The sequence below is a fragment of the Falco biarmicus genome, chromosome 3, assembly GCF_023638135.1.
Source record: "Falco biarmicus isolate bFalBia1 chromosome 3, bFalBia1.pri, whole genome shotgun sequence".
Taxonomy (NCBI): Eukaryota; Metazoa; Chordata; class Aves; order Falconiformes; family Falconidae; genus Falco; species Falco biarmicus.
In genome coordinates, this window is record NC_079290.1 from 51,353,880 (window position 1) to 51,369,013 (window position 15,134).

At 40.9% G+C, this 15,134-nt stretch overlaps 1 protein-coding gene across 5 annotated transcripts in view; it reads right to left on the minus strand.

Moving 5' to 3' along the window:
- MAPRE2 (microtubule associated protein RP/EB family member 2) overlaps positions 1 to 15,134 on the minus strand; it is a 99,958-nt gene that overhangs the window by 32,346 nt on the left and 52,478 nt on the right. For 4 of the 5 annotated variants that reach the window (XM_056330946.1, XM_056330941.1, XM_056330943.1 and 1 more), the window contains one exon: positions 6,865 to 6,992. The exons of the other annotated variant lie outside the window; for it this stretch is intronic. In XM_056330946.1, the coding sequence (XP_056186921.1) occupies positions 6,865 to 6,985 (121 nt within the window). In that variant the 5' untranslated portion in view covers positions 6,986 to 6,992. The remainder of the gene's footprint in view (positions 1 to 6,864; positions 6,993 to 15,134) is intronic. 5 annotated transcript variants of the gene reach the window in all.

A 15,134-nucleotide genomic window follows, 5' to 3' on the forward strand; every position in this document is an offset into this window, starting at 1 on the left:
AGTAACTTGCAAAAAGCATGCATGACCTAATAGTTTTGAGAAGAGAAGGGGAAAGAAACCCCACAGATGGCAGCAATAATTGTTTACAGTACAGCAGCACTTAGGGCTTGCCTTTTACCTCAGGCTTCCTAGAACTGCTTCCTTAGGAGTGATGTTAAGGTAGGTAACAGTAGTAGGTTTTTGACTTAAGACATCAGAATATAGATTTTAATTTAGATTTCAAATACAGCTGTTCTGTTATGCCACTCAAGGATTTTTTTAAAAAAACTGGTCATGTCTGTAAGCATAAAGTTCTGTTACATACAGACACATGTTTAAGAAACAGCACAATTCATGCTGAGCACTCCATCAGAAATCATAGCCTTCCAATTCTGCTATTTTTATTTCCAGCAGCACCTATGTGGCCTAGGATACAGGTCAATACAATTCTATATCTCCAATTAAAAAAAACCCAATTTAAGAACTTTCAGCCCATTTCCCAGTGAATGTTCAAGCCCGCATCAATTTACTGCCGGCTTAGTTGTAGAGAAGCAAGTGTTTATGGGGCTGTGCATCAATGAAGCCACTCTGATCTGAGTTTCACCCTCCCTAGCAACAATCTTGGAGGGCACTTAAGGAAAAAATAAAAATTATGCAGATTAGAGTGTAGCCCTACACTCCTGCACAGTTGCAAGAGCACAGCTGCTTCAGCGAGGGCAGAGTGATTGCCTGCATACAGATGGGAGCTTCTGAAAGCAATGCTGCCACCACAGAAAGCAGCCTACAAGAACTATGTGCCTCCTACCAGCTCTACCAATGGTCAACTGAGATACCTGCATCTAGATGACATCTGCTTCAGAAAGTTCTGTTCCACACAGGTGGGGCATTTGTGCAACATAATCCAGAATATCCACTGATAATTTAAAATATGCATATTGCAGGGAGGTTTCCCCTGTGTTAACTTGTGTTATCTTTTTCTTAAATATGTAAATTGTTAAGCTGCTCATAAATTATATGCAGAAGGATTTTTATTACTTAATTTTTAGCAATAATGTATTTTGGAATTCATTAAATTTTAAATAGAAAATGAGAATAATTTCAGAAAACAGTTCCCATTTAACTTAAAAAGCTGTGCAACTCATCGTGCCTAAGAAAAAGCAGCATGTAAAAATCTAACAAGCTCTTTAAAAAGGGGGGGAGATCAAGCAACTGGCTACAAGGGAGTGCTACAAGTAATTAAATAGTAATTCGAAAAAAGTAGCAACCTTAAGTTCTATTCCTCCTGAATTCTTAATGAGTGACATTTAAAAAAAAAAAAATTGCTGGCTGCAAATCTCATGATACTCCTTTGCAAGCGCTCTCAGAAAGTTTTGGAAATGATCTTAAATCAAATCATTAACATCCATTGTATCCCTCTAATCCTAAACATCATATGGAAGTCATTAGAGAGTCATTGACACTGAGCATCATCAGTGTTGCACGACCTCAGGACAACATGCCAGTTCCTTGAAACATGGCTTGGTTACAGAGCACAAATGGGACCAACCCATGTTTTACTCATGTATCCAACTTGCTCTAGAGACCCAGCCTTTGCAAGGCTGCAAACTGGGAAAAACCCAAAACCATCGATGTTGAAACACACTTCAGCTTTAACACACCGGGTTGCACAGAAGTTACGCTGACACCAAATGCTCCCAACACGGTCCTATAATGCAGATGTTAGCAGGCAGGAAGTTACGGGTTAATGCAGGCACCAAGCAAAACACCTTCTGAGATAGGGAAAAAACAAATCCTATGCAGCCACAGAATACACCTGGTTTGCATGTATGTACACAAATGACATGCAGAAATAAAAGTCCTTCTTCAATGTCTCTCTGCCTGGCCAGTACCCTTCTTCTCCAGTCACCTCCGCCCTGCTCAAAGATCTTTGCTGAGCGCAGGAGAGAAGCTCCCTCTCCCACAGAGGGCTGCCCAGAGGCAGCGTGCCCGGCATGCTGCTGCCGAGAGTGCCGAGGCTGGCTGGTGCTGCAGGCACCATGGCCACCTCACCAACGTGCACTGCCGGGCCCAGGGGCTGGTTACCAGCCTCACAGCACACAGCCCCAAGGAGCAGTCCCAGGAAGGAGAACACCTCGGGTGCTATCCGCAAGCCAGGAAAGAATCTCCTCCCTGCACAACACCGGTCACGAAGGACAACAGCCTGCCGAGGCTTGTGATGGAGCTCTTCCGCAAATCCTGAGTCAGGGAGGCAACACAAAGTCAGACGAAGACTGACACTTGCCCTGCCACCACACTGCCTGCCTTCCTCTGAGATCAGGTTGGTGGACTGCCAACAAAATGTATGTATAGAGGGACTACGTATTTTCACAGGAGGACCACCAGCTGAGATATGGTACTGGCTACAGCAGTCACCACATGAAAAATTCCCTGTGGCAACACTCAGGGCATCTGCAGAGAGAGCATCAGAGGCTAAAACATGCAAATGCCAAACCACATGCTCTCTTTATAATATGGTCATGTATTAAAAACAAGGGGAAAAAACCCACCCCGCATTTAATCCTTGATCCTTGCACACAAATCCTGAAAGACGGAAGGCCTGTATGCGCTGGAGGCCAGGCAATTTGCAAGTTTATAATTCTACTGAGAATTTTCAAGTGCAGGAGAAAGGAGAAAAGATTCTGTATCTCCTTAACCTCAAAGGATCACACAAGCATAGCTAAACCAGAAATTACACCTCACTTCAGGCTGCACTTTCCTTCCTATATACACTGACCATTTCTAGCTTCCTTGTTCATAATTTATATAGCTTGTATGCTTTGTGTTGTTTCCTTTTAATTCATATGGAAGCCCTCTGTAGTGTCCTGCCTGACTCTTATTTTGAATATACTCTCACATAGCAGCCAAACACTCATGAAAAGCCCTGTAACATGTTCACTTGGTATTCCCTATAGATGAAAAACAGCCTTAGTAAAGAAAATTCAGTTATAAGCTGTTTAGGCAGAATTCTTTTTAAGGAGCCACTGTGCATTGATTATAAAAATAGCATGACTCCTAAGAAACAACTAGTGACATAATTCATCTGAAACTCCTATTCCCCGAGCCTATGGGTGTTGCACATGGGATCTGGTGACATTAAATCCACTTAGTTGTTTTCTATTATTTTTCATTCATGTATCAAATTAAATGCTCGCAGGTCTCAAGCCCACCTAAAGGCAGTACACTATGCCTTCAATTAAAACCATGGATGATACATTTCACATTCAGGTTAGCAGCCTTGCAGGAAGTCAAACCCAGAGACCAAAACCCGACAAAACGACACTCACCTAAAGCAAAGAGAATTGTATTGCTTTGAGATGCTCAGACAGATTTTCTCTCGAGTTGTCAAAACTGAATTACCAGAGGAGCTGCTGACTAAATTTAGACTCTCCAGGGCTGCATCCATCCATAACCTGGCCTTTTTGGCACATCGCTACTACAGCAGGCATTCAGAAAGCTCAGGGGACACTGCACTTCGCTTGGCCTACTTAGCTGAGACAAAAACACATCTAAGACTCCCAAAGAATACAAATACTTTATGACTAAACCAGCCTCTTCCTTTGCTGCTCCTCAGCTCTGTTCCCGTAACTGCCAAATGGGGAGCAGGCTGGTACTGCTGCGGCATGTGTATTATCAAAGCTACTTCTCCACAGCAATGAGAAAAAGAAGGCCTGATTGCTTTTTCTGTCATTATTATGAACTGTCACATTAAACTTCAGGTACGTTCTGAATAAAGCTTTTACTAAAAAAGCAGTGTCACATTATTCCATCTTGCTTAAGCTCAGAATGTCCAAATTATTGCTAGGTTGGCTACAAAACATAGGCATCCACGAGGTCTCACAGCTAGGTGCTGAACACAAGTGTATGCCACATCTAGGTAGCTCATGCCTCCTGAAAGTAATGCCTTCGAGCTTTACATTCAGACTTGGCATCCCCTCCCTTCCCTCTCCTGCTTTTTTTGGCCTTGCATTCAGCTTTTTCTGGCCTTTCAATTGCTCCCTATTAACAAAAATGAACAAGAACTGAATAGCCATGTAACAGCATGACAAATCTTAATGCTTTTTTCTAAAAAAGAAGAAAATGTCCATGCAATTTTACAGCAGGTTATAAAAATTCAGTTACAGTGGCTCTGCAGCTCCCTGTTAATGCTGTGAAATGCTTCATAGCTGTAAAGAGGTTCCCACGTATTCCTTCTCTTTTAAGTCCTGCAGAAATGTTCCTGTTTTATGGAAACTAATGTTAAGCTGCATGAAAGCTGCCAGTGCTTCAAGGAACATCAGCCAAAGGAATGCCAGAACAAAAACGCTAGATCATCTGTTCCCAAACTATGGTCCATACCAAGCCTGCTGGTGCTCAGCCTGTTCGTTAGCTGGTCATCTGTGCTACTGTTCCCCTAGTTTCCACCCTGTAAACTACACTAGAAGTGCACTAAATAAACTATACGTATATTAAATAAACTACTTTGAGTTTACATGGTAAACTATATTAAATACAGAAAGATTCCCAAAGCTTCTTGCCCATCTATTTTCAATCCCTACACCCACATGTCTTGCATGTGAGAAACAGACTATGAAGTCTCCAATGGAAAGGACCTAGACCATTAGACTACCATGCTCTAGTGTCTGCAATAATCTAGCAGAATTTAGATGCATCAGTTCAGAGAGTAAAGTCCTCCAGACAACAAGTAGGACTGCTCTAGAACGTTTCTTCACATAAGGAACTGTTAAAACTCCTGCTGGGATTGTGATGAACATTAATGCAAAAATAAGAATGTGTAACTATCAAGCTCGACTATCAAACCAAATGGGGAAATTCAAGTTTACAGCTTTGACCTGTCAAGATACGAATGTAAAAGCATCAGGTAACAATAGCAATCAATACAATCCAGGAAGTTCTAAAAGAAAAAAAGATTAAATTTTATATGGGGTGGAGTAAGAACTCTAATGAGACAACCCTTTTTCAGTTTTTCCCTTGTGGTGCGTCCCAAAATCTTCACTGGAGGTCATGTTAAAAGTTGTATAAGAAACTGTGTAATGAAACTGCACAGTGGATTTGTGACAATTTCCATGCTTTCTCCTGTCAGCTCCACCCAGCTGAAGCATCTCAATCTGATCTTCTTAAATTTCTTTAACTCATTGTATTCTGCATAATCAAAACTTTCTTAGATCACCTCTCCCCTATTTTGGGAAAGGGAAACCCTTTTTGGTTTGGGGTTTTTGGGGGTTTTTTTTGTTTGGTTTTTTTTTTTTGTAAGCCCACACACATTTAACTTGATAGAGAATTCACTTCAAAAGCTTTCATTCAACTATTTATGCACATATGAATAGCTACGCGGGAACAAGTCAATAACTTGTCTAGTATGCTTCCTGTTTCCAACAGTGGCAAAGGTTGGGTACTTTGGGATGAAAATGTCCATTTTCTTGTTTCTTCTTATCTCCTTATAAGTGTGTGTGCCTGTGTATATCTCTACACATCTAGCTATACCCGTATTTACACACCAATGCACACACATCCCTCATCAATATTTCCTTTACATGTAATTCACAGAAAGAAAATACTTAGGCTCACTTCTGGACATGCAACTATAACAACAGATAAATGTAACATTTCAACTTCAAGTTTAATAACCGTCAAAAAGGTTATTTCCCACGTTCTGTGTCTTCAGCCATTTTGTTTATATCAGTTACTTACATGTACTTTAACCTGCACTTTTTCAACCTCGATTTTATAGTCACTGTGCAAGCCTGCAAGCACGTAAGCCTGTTTCTGCAGCTGAGATCTGTTTTTTAAATTTTGAAGAGTAGGCTATGAGGCTATCATCCACACCGGATTTTCTATACCTTTCAGGTAAGATCTCTGAGATAGAAAATTTACCCAGAATGGTAGGTAAATTCAAATATATTAATAGAAAACCCCATTGAGGCATTTCAGCTGGACCAGTAAATAGCTGAAATGCAGTAATGTGGTTTGGGTTCTATGTACTTAGAGCACTGTCTTCATAAGTATGATATTCCCAGCATGTCAGTTGTCTGGAAGAAGCGATCTAAGCTAGATCTCCTTCAACACAAACATTTTCAAATTTAAAAATCACAGCAGGAAATCAGAAAGAATCACTTCCCAGGGGCATCTGTATCGTCAGTGAAACATCAACCTTTGTCTTTGTCATTCCTAGTCATCATCTAGTTACAGACCCTGTTGTTTAACACATATCTTGTAGTTGCCACTCTGCTTAACCAAAATGTCCAAAGTATTCAAACCATTACCCTTTTTTTCAGGGCTCATTACCAAATTTACTTACAAAAGCTCAGTTACATTTAAAGAGAAACAGATTTTCTTGACAAACTTCTAAAGCCCTCACAACAGCTAAAAGCTCATTTCCTCAAATCCATGTTTTTCTTCAGTCACACTTGTGCAAACATCAGCAGGGATTTGAGGACCCTTACCAGGAAGGAAAAGGTGCTGGAGAATTTTGTTCACCCAGAGTGTCAGTTCTCTATTTGTCTCTTTTTCAGCTGTGTCTACTCTCCATTTGAAAAAATACCACCCCAGTAGCTTCACAACACAAAAGCTTATCACTGTATGCTTTTCTTGCTTAGTTAACTTTTTTATTACTTCTATGTATCTTTTGCTACATTCATCCCATTCACACCGCGTTTGTTATGCTTTCTCAAGGCACCTTATCTTTCCATGATTAACACAAATGCAAAATTGCTTCCTTTGCACATACATCAGTCTCTTTTCTTAGAGTAACTGTTTTATGTCAAAGTTAAAAATTACCCGTTTTCAACAAATCAGACTTTTGAAGTGGTTTTAAAGTAAATATTTGTAGATCATACCACACTTTCTTACCTGAACAGAGTTGTTCGACTTTTGTGTAGTTTAAAGCTAATATATCATTAACCCATGCGATGATGTCATGTCTGCTCATAGTCTCTTGGGTTATAGAGGTAGAGTACACATTGACCGCCATTCCCCAACTACGAAAAAAAAGGACAAAAAAATATTTTTGACATTTTGATAATTGTTTTCTGGATACAATGAATTTACACTTCCTGTTCAAAAAAAAGAAGGAAAAGCTGCTGCATCACTGCACATCTGTCTCTCATTTCTTGAGAAAGAAGGTTTAATTTTTATTCTTCGACGATACGTAAACTCCTGAATGTCATCTTGGAATCTATGAACATATTTCTCTGGCTGTCACTGAATGTAAAGAACATACAAACCTATAGTATTCTGGTTAATGCTAGTAAAACAGGAAAAATAGAATCAGACATAGCCTAAAGATACACAGACAGGATCAGACACCTGGGATTTCATCACGTAGTGCTGCACAAACACAGTGATTTGACACCTATCTGTCAGTTGTTTGTCACTGCAGGATGATCAGACTGCCTAAACCAGTGTTTCATTTTCAGATAACTTCTAGAAGATTTGGCTGTTCTACTTTCTCAAATGATGATTTCTTACTGGGACAGGGACCTTTCGGATCATTAATTCAGTTCCTAACAGTCACAGAGTCAATAACAGATAATCTTTTTTTAATCAATTTACCAACCTTTATCCTGAAAGTAACTGAGACTTGCACCCCCAACTGCCTGGTCCGAGAGCTGCCATGGGGCCCAATCCCTCTAAACCACCAGGAACATTTCCTCTCACCCATTTATACTTCCACTGACATGATCCACCAGCTCTAATGGCTTTTTCTTCCCCAGAGTTGATTTCATAATGTGTTAGGGACACCACCGAGTGTCTGTCCCAGTGTCCAGGTAGTCTAGATTAAACAAATCAATCCTCAGAGTCTCTTATCAAGTCAGCCCTTCACTTACTGGCCATGCCAGCAGTCCTCCTAGAACAAAGCCAAAGAGTTTCAAACTGTGTTTGGTGAAATGTTTCAAAACATTTCACCAAAACCTTGGAAAATGGCACTCTGTGTTAAAAATTTTCATAGCCACATCATGTTAAATAGATTCTTCTAGTTAGCTAAGGTCTTTTCCTGCGAGTAGGTAATTCATTGTAGCCTTTATCATCAGTCCCAAAGTACATAGACTGGAAACACATACTACTGGACTTTATTCCCTGTTATTCCACACTAGTCACATCTTTCTGTCGCAAGACATTGCCAAGAGAAAAGATGAACATGTGCAAGTTTATCTCATCAATGGTTTCAAAGAGCTGAACCAAGATCGTTCGTGAAAAGAGTAAATAATGTTCCCAAGAGGAATGGATTTCAGAAAGTCCACTAGTAACAATCCCAGCACAAGGTGTCTCAGAAATAAACAGTCAATGAAGTTGCACTATTATTCTTGGAAAGAAAGGGTTTGGAGGGGACTGCACACCTTTGTCTCTAGTGACACCAAACTGCCTAGCTTTGATGCCAGTCCTGCCACCTCAGCTTTGGACCTCACCCTTCTCTCTCAATGACCAATAGCAGGATCTCCCCTGTTGCATCCGAGGTCTGCACGGACTTATTTTCATTGAAAATTTGCAGAGATGTAACTGTTTGAAGCTTAATAGATAACCTCTGCAGTCTTTGTGTTCTCTGCAGAATTAACTCTGCCCATAGTTAGGTATGCTGGAGCAACCAAGATAAAACAGACCAAAAAACCTCACCAGCATGAAACTTGACTCAGTAACATAGAAGTGTGTAAGTACACAAACCCGAGAATAAATTTAAAATACAATATTTCAAAGTTCATAATATAGGTCACTTTCTAAGAAATTTCACAAACAGAAGGTTGTTCTAAATGGCTGTCATCACCTACCGACATCAACATCCAAAACACAAAATCCTCACATTTGCTGGGGGCTGGGGGGAAGCAAAGAGAGAAAACAGGTGCAAAAAAATCACGCTCCAATAGTCAGGCTACTACTGCCAGAAATTCATCCAGAACCAGGCTGCCCATCTACCCGCTGCTGTATGGGCACCTCCAAAGTACAGAAGAAATCAACCTGTCCTCATTCTGCTCAGTTCCTCCCGCAGGCTCCCAGACAGCACAGCTAATTGTATGAACTTAGCACTGTATTCGGTGTAACAGTAAGCAAAGGTCGTTTTCTTGGCATGCACCAAGTGCTTGGATTGAACTGAGCGCTAGAACAAAGTTATAGAGCTAGGGAGTGCCTTTTAAAACCACACCGTAAGGGCTAACCATGAAAGCTTCACTTCAGCACCTGGGTGGGCAGGACTGAGCAGGCAAACATCATCTTTGTTCCTAATGGCATCTGAAGTTCACTATGTCACTGTCAGCATGGGTTTTACTTTATTATTTTTAGCCCTTTTACGCAGATAAGAAACTAACAAAGATACTACCACTGTCACAATTAAACTAACACATTGCATACTGTTTGTAAGGGCAGTTCAAGTAATAGTGAATTTAATATACACTTAAGAGTCAGAACAGTGAGTTCAATATTAAGCCAACTGTTCAATATGGAACAGTCCACTCACTTCTAAAAAAGCTAAAGATATTTAGACAATAACATTTGAAATAAATCTGTAATTGCCACTACTCCATACAAATTTTAATTGGCCTCTCAAGGCCAGACAGAGCTCAGAACAACTGTCAGCTACCACTAGCAAAAGAGAAGTCTACTCTGTTAAAAAGATGAAGAAAACCCACATGCAGGAAGAAAGCAGGAATTTCCTCATCATCCCTCTCCAAAAGCAACTGCAAAGAGAAATACATATCCTGCAACCGACAGGAGAGCAAACCACGTCCTTCGCTGCAGTGCACGGGGTGGGGAGCTCCGCTGCAGGAAACTGTGAGCAAACGAATAACCTTGAGTTTTACAATGATGCCCTGAAGGATATCTCTAACAAATTACACTGTGTCTGCAAATGAATTATTACATTCTATGGGTCAAACGAAAGTTCAGGCTATTTGTTAGAGACAATAGCTCCACATTTGTACACGCAGGTATCGCATTTATACATGCAAGTATGCAAGAAAGTGTATCAATACAGTTTTAAACAAACTTGAGCAAAATGAATCAGAATTTCCATTTAAAAAAAAAATTAGTGTCATGCAATTGACAGTTATTCCTAGTGACTTGTTAAAATATGTCTGAATCTTCCACAGCCTCTTCTCTTGAAAGAGTTCACCACGTCTTTGCATCTCCTGTCACCCACCCTCCCAACGGTTACGTTTTAAATAAACTCAGCTGGGAAAGGTTTCCTTTACAGTAAGTGTGCTCTAATTTAAGGGTCAGATACACACACATCCTGTTTGCCACACAGACAGACCTTGAACAAACAAAACAAAAGAATAGGAAAAAGAACAAGCAGGCATGGGTAGTGGAGCCTCCATGGTCGGCAACAGACAAGAACCCCCTGTGCTCGACATCCACAGCGGGGCTCAGGTTTTCTCCAGGACTACAGATTCAAAACACATACTAATAGCCATTTGTAAGTCTATGCAAGAGACCAGCTGGACAGGTGGAGACACACAGGCCATACTCTGAATGGCCAAGTAGCCAACAACTTGATCATATCTTCTAACCTACTACTTCTTCCCAATAACATTATTTACATTTTCAACTTATTAGGCTTTCCCTTGTTTAGGCTGAAGGCTCTCAAGCATAAGATTGCAATGAGGCTTATACAAGCCTGAAAACCAGCATCTACCTGAGATCTTCCACCTTCCATAGAGATGCCTGGCAATTCTACAGTAACTAAAAGCAGATTGAAGATAGCACATCATATCCCCCACTTCAGAGCACACAGGTGCAAATTAAAACCCTCTGGCTATTACAGTAGTATAACCACAAAGGACTCTCCCTTATTTTACTTATAAGAAACCAAAATTAAAACCCCCAACAAATATGAACAAGCCATAGGAGAATCTTCACAAATTAGTCCAGGCCATTTCAGAAAAACCCTTCACACACACATGACTAAGCACCACAGATCTGAGTTCAGAGGATGAGTTAGGTGCTGAAAATCATGTATATACTTAGGGAGTTTCCCCAATCAAGAAATTTACTGGCTCAACACGTCTGACAGTAAGCATTACACCCAAAGAAGTATTAATTTTTTAAGGCTACACAAATGTAGCACTGAGCATTCAGCTACTAGACATTTTTCACTGCTCTTGCTACAGATAACTTGCAGCTGTTACAAGGTGCTATCCAGCGGTGTTTGAGGAGGCATATTTACTTTATTTTTCTGAGGAGAAACTAGCAGTTGCTGACAGCAGAAGCTGCGTTATGACAAACCGGTAATAATGGCAAGACCGGAAGGATTACAGCAACGAATCTATCTGTAGTGTAAAAGCCCATCACGCACGCCATCGCCTCTTAACCTGCAAAGCCTTGTGGTTTTGTACAGTCAGGCACAGTACAATGCTAAGTTTTTAAATGCTGTAGAAAGCCTATGTGACAATATAAAGAGGAGCCTTCTGGAAACTGGCACCTGATAGCACCAGGATATATACTGCCAGTAAAACAAAGGAGCTCACATCAAAAATTACTGAAGTGGAAGATACAGCAAAAAGGCTAAGATGTAGCTGAGTGAGACTGCTGCAGCTGCTGTTGGGAGGGCTTTCTCTATTAAAGCTATTGCAAAACAAAAATCACTAAAGGAATGAACCTGCCGGCCTTGGTGGCTGCATCCCTGAATAAAGAAAATTCATCCTTTCATATCGTCCTGAAATAGCAGCTGATTTGCAGCTGGACCTTACTTGCTTCTTTAACATTCACTGCATACAGCCTTAGCTGTAGTCATTAGAGGCCAGTTACGCTTGAGGTTGTCTTTACTGAAAGGAGTCCTGAGGACAGAAAGACGCTACAAAAAGCGCCTGCACAATGCTGACAACACTGTTCAACTTACTCTCCCTTTTGACTTACACTGTGCTCCAGCAGCAAATTATACGGCCACAGCCACGGCCCTCATGTCAGAGCACTGCAACTGAAGCAATATTTGTAGCAAGCACTATAAAGGCTTTATTTAGTCAGAAACTCAAGCAGTTAAAGATTGACCACAATGAGTATTGGCATGGAATAAAGAAAAAAAAGGAGAAAATAATCCTGTGGTTGTAATATTGGGGGAAATTCACACCTTTTGAAATGCTGAATGTCAAAATCCATAGCGCACTGTTCCCATTTTACTAAATAGCCTTGAAATGTTAAAAATCTTCTATTATCTCTGCATCTCATGCAATTCTGAATGCCATTTTACATACATCTGACTTAAAGACCTAAAATGGTTTGTGAAGCGTGCTACAGAGTCTAGACAAGACTGAAGCGATCTATGTACATTTTGATTGCTTGAATGTTGCAGAATTACCTTTAACACAGCAGTGTTTTATTCTATTGTTCTCACTGCAGCTCCCTGTTTAAGTGCAAGTGAGATTAAAGTAATAAAGATTTGCTTTGATTGGATTAGGGCATTTTTAAGTTTTGTTCTTTTAAATTAGAGAGGCTGCCTGCCAATGCTGGGATGTTATGACCTACATAAATTTTGTGACGGGTCTTCAGGACTGTTTAGACCCAAATCTGAGTAACTCTTATAAAGACCGACGGTAATTATTTCGTGGTACATATGATACATTGAAAAAGTAAACAAAAAAACTAAAAACACCCCATCACAAAAAGCCCCAAAAACATATTCTCTGAGAGGCAGAAATATACTGGTTCTTTTTCAGACATTCAGTTCCCCCAAATCTGAAAAACACAATCAAAAGCATTCAAACAATATACGCAATTTGAGCCAAAACCTCTGAGATGGCCCAATAACTAGCAATGCATTACACTGTCTGCTGCATAGTTTTTACAAAATAGTTTTAAATTTATTCACTAAATAGTTATGAAATTGGGGTGGTTTACCAAAATGAAAAGACCAGTTAGAATTTCCAAGAAAATTTAGTGCCTGGAAGATCTTACAGCACCTGAGGGGGACAAGCCACATTCACTGACTCACTTCAAATTAATTTTTTTGATCTGACAGTCATATTTGCATAGCATAAGTAAGGTATTTTATTTTCCAACTACATTTGCACTCCTGCTTTCACTGAAACTGTACAGCAATGTAATACATAACATCATGACTCTACAGCAATACTAACAGGGTTTTTTTCCAGGCTTCACCTTTGCCTCTGAAAGTACAATGCAATATTAACACTTAACTACATGGTATCTCAATTGTGGCTGAAAGTATTTGCATACTCTGAAAGGTTCCTTATCAATTTCTATGAGTAAACAAATACATTCCTAACAATGGATGGAGGTTCAAGAAAGGCAGTTATCAATAGCTTACATAAAATAGAAGCAATTCACAGCGTTTGGCCACCACCATTTCCCCCCAGATAGACTGGTTAGGAATGGACCACCGCAGTGCACAGCAACCTCAAACTGCACCTTGGAGTAGCTGAACAAAGCAATAGCAGTGCTCGGCGCTGAACAGACAGGCATTTGTTAACATGGGGCAAGGATGCACAAATTTCAGTACGAAATGAGTGTTACTACAAATTAAGAAGGCATTTTATTAATGAGGAACCACAAAAATCTTTGAAGTGGGCTGAATGAGAGGAACATAAGCGTGGCAAGGCTGCAATGCAAAAAAACCCAACTGCTTTTACTTACAGTTATTACCCTCCCCCCGCCAAGGCTTTCAACTCCAAGATCTTAAGCTTGAATTGCTGTTCTGATGCCCTGAAGGACAACATTCAACCTGTAAAATTTTCATAAACAGACACTGGCAACCAGCCTACCTTTCACAACAGACAAGGGGATGGAGGGGAGGGGGGGAACTAGTTCAGAGAAAAAATAATTCTCAGACTTGCATTATATAGTAAACAATTCAATTAGAAACACCTACATTTTAGAAAACAAAAGAGGATCTATGACCATTTTGTAACTAGAAAACCTTGAAAAAGCTGATGAATAAACCAACACTTAATCTTCTGTGAAACAAAGTCTCAATTCACCAAGACACACATGGGAGGTTTAATTCTCCTTTTATTCATTTTTTTCTTCCACTCATGGAAAATAACAGATTACTAAGCATACATGCAGACACTGCTAAAGGATTGCTAAGAGGTTAAAAAATGCAAGGTAACAGCAGTGCTGAGTACACTCATCATGGTGGCGGAGGGATGCCTTGAGAGGCTGCAGATGTTAGGAAGCCTCAGTTCCTAGCCCGGGTTCTACAAAGAACAAGGGAACCTCCTATCTTTTTGCTCCCACTAGATGGTCGATGACTAGTTGCATTTTCAGAAAGTAGATCCTCATATGCTTTAGCAAATGCAGATTTACTGGAAAATGAAGACAGCAGCAGAGAAGAGCTTGGCCCCAAACCCACTGCCCCACCTGCGCGAACTCCCAGGCAAAACAATGCCGGTACAGCCATGCACCTAAGCAGCCACCTGCATCTACACCATGGAAATGTCCTTCCCTGATTAGGAAGGGATCAAAACAATCAGAACTCCTGATTAAGAAAAAACAACACTGTCAGGCACCCAAAGCACGATGCTGGAGGCATAACCCACCAGCACAGCAGCCACGCTGCAGCTCGGTGGCAGCTCGGTGGCAGCTCTGGCAGGGCAGGCAGCCTGCTGCTCCCGACTCCTGCTGTTTCCGCCTTCTAAGTCCAGAAAAGGCTGTGGGCAGGCTTGGGAGTTTCAGCAGGGATGAGATCCAACTAGAGTCAGATGAAGTCACCAAATTAATTTAGTTTTGACCTATCCAGGGTTTTGCTGCCCTCCTCCTCCTCCCTGACATGTATACGTTTGGAGGTGAAAGGCTAAAGTAACATGCTGATTTACTCCAAGCATAACGTAATGGCAAAGGAGATTTTGTAATACTATACAGCCCTCCTGACGGGGGGCCTGAGCAGCCTCCAAGCGCCTCACACCCCCACACAGAGCCAGGCGAGCAGGGCAGTGACTCAGCAGGAGATGGGCACTGAGCATCCGCCGGTTTCAGAAGAGGGCAAGTCTGTGAAGAAGGGAAAACCAGAGGATTAAACAAGGGGAAACGCAAAGCCCTTCTCCCAACACGTAGCTGCTGTTTCCTACCAAGAGACACTTAATAAAGCCTGGCTGTCCGAGGCATGCAAAGCTAACTCAGAGAGCACTCTCATGGGAGAGCTCCTGCGCTAGCTATAGAGGGACTAACAATACACCTTT